General features: G+C 30.7%; 1 protein-coding gene across 1 annotated transcript; it reads right to left on the reverse strand.

The window, feature by feature from the left end:
* Positions 1 to 369: 369 nt before the first annotated feature.
* On the reverse strand, positions 370 to 1,287 carry Or4a2 (olfactory receptor family 4 subfamily A member 2). The gene has a single exon (NM_001000627.1). The coding sequence runs from the start codon at positions 1,285 to 1,287 to the stop codon at positions 370 to 372; it is 918 nt and encodes a 305-aa protein (NP_001000627.1).
* Positions 1,288 to 2,329: the final 1,042 nt, after the last annotated feature.

Consider the following 2,329-nt stretch of genomic DNA (forward strand, 5'->3'; position numbering starts at 1 on the left):
GAAGCTTTCTCAGCTATCAAAATCAATTAAATTTATTTAAGAAACACAAAAGAATTTTCAACAAAGTAAAATAAATTTACAGTACTAATTATGGCACATAAATCTTTAGTCTGTGTAAAACTATTTTGTTGCTCAAATTTCATGTTTATTTTCTACATATTCTGACAATCTTAAAAATGCATGTTTTTCATTGAAAGAATTCACATAGTAATTGTTCTCATTGCTCTTAGTTACTAACATTGAGGAGAAACTTAGTGTAATAAAATAATTTTCTGGCTTTCCTATGGACTTCTATATTGTATATAGAATTAGATATTCTATTAGGGTGACAGTCCCTAGAAAATTGACTCCCTCTATTTCTCTTCCACTTCATTTCCCTTTACTTGTCCAAAGTTTCCTCATGGCATTTTTCATCTCTGCATTTCTCAGAGTATATATAAGGGGATTTAACATTGGGGTGATAATGGTGTAAAATACAGTCAATGACTTATCAATGGGTAAAGTAGAAGGAGGCCTCACATACATAAAAATACAGGGAACAAAGAAGAGGACTACCACAGTAATATGGGAGCCACAGGTGGATAAGGTTTTGCGCCTCCCTTCCTGACTGAGATTCTTCAGGGAATGAAGAATGACCCCATAAGAAATCACCAACAGTATAAAGATGATGACACAAATTGCCCCATCATTGGCAACAACTGTGAGGCCAATAACATAAGTGTCTGTGCAGGCCAATTTTAATAAAGGGTACATGTCACAGATAAAGTGATCAATGATATTAGGACCACAGAAAGGAAGGTTATATACAAATAGGAGTTTGACTACAGCGTGCAAGAAACCCCCAAACCAGGCCAACAACAATAGCAACACACACACACGTTGGTTCATGATAGTCAGATAATGTAAGGGTTTACAGATGGCTACATACCGGTCGTAGGCCATGACAACTAAGAGTAAGATCTCAGCTCCGCCAAACAAGTGTCCTATGAAAAGCTGGCTCATGCAAGCTTTGAAGGAAATAGTTTTCTTCTCATAGAGTAAGTCTATAATCATATTTGGTGTAACTGTAGTTGAATAAACAGCATCCATAAATGATAAGTAGCCAAGAAAGAAGTACATGGGGGCATCTAAACTTGGACTGACCACAACAGTCACAACAATGAGTAGGTTGCCTGCCATTGTCACAACATAGATGACCAAGAACACAACAAATAATATTTTCTGGCCTTCAGGACTCTGAGTAAGGCCCAAGAGAACAAACTCAGTCACATTGTTTCTCTGTTCCATGTATTCTTCTGTATATCTTTATTCAGTGTTCAAACAAAGTATTGGAAATGATAGCAGCAACGTCATGAAATTTTAAAATAATGTTTATTCATTCTAGAAATAAGAAAATAAAAGTCATAGCTTATTTTATTCCAGAACTTATTAATAACATAAATAGGAGTCTCCAAAATTCAATGGTGTTACAGGCCAACTGAAAGAGAAATATAGACATATTCAGGAAAAGAACAGATTGTGACATAAGTGATATGTCATAATTAATTTTACAACTACCCAGCAACTGCTGAAATATGACATGAAACTAGTACAATAAGCATAAGCAGAATAAAGATAGTTTAAAGATATAATGTAAAATTAAAATATCTTAATATATAGAAAAAAGCATGCAAGAAATTAAATAATAATTAAGCATACAGTAAATTACATTATAATCTCAAAAATAAAAAATAAGATTTTAATTTCATAAAACTTAACTTTAATATTTACAAAACAAAAGAAATACATTCAAATATATGAAAAACATTATAGGATGTTGAAACACAAATATAGGTAGAAAATGAAAAAGATATGGGTGAGTCTATACCTATCAAGTCAGCAACAAATTATTCATGAAAAGAATATTTAAACTTTATGTTTTGGACACAATTTGATAATATTGAATATTTGACAATATTGAATGAGAAAATATAAGAACATATTATCTCACCAATTTATCCTTTAAAATCTTTTCTATAGAAACTAAAGTCAAGGTACACAAGAACATACTTCATTGTTTTATTTAAAATCACATGAAGGAACAAATTTTAAAATAGTAAATTAAATGGTAATAAATAAAATACAAAATGTGTTAAATATAAAATGTCCATGTAAAAGATTAAAATTTACTCCAAAAGACTGTTCAATAACATAAGTATAACATGACACACATGTTTATTATAAATGCTTTTCATGAGAAAATATAAAAGAATATGTTTTGCTACAAATATATGTTACATTTTTACTATTGATATAGGAAGAATCAAGGAGTTTTATATGAAGGGATGAA

This window comes from Rattus norvegicus, chromosome 3 (genome assembly GCF_036323735.1).
Source record: "Rattus norvegicus strain BN/NHsdMcwi chromosome 3, GRCr8, whole genome shotgun sequence".
Lineage (NCBI taxonomy): Eukaryota > Metazoa > Chordata > Mammalia > Rodentia > Muridae > Rattus > Rattus norvegicus.

Bases quoted from the DNA above. Each gene is read 5' to 3' on its own strand.
- Or4a2 (NM_001000627.1), bottom strand. From the start codon at position 1,287: ATGGAACAGAGAAACAATGTGACTGAGTTTGTTCTCTTGGGCCTTACT.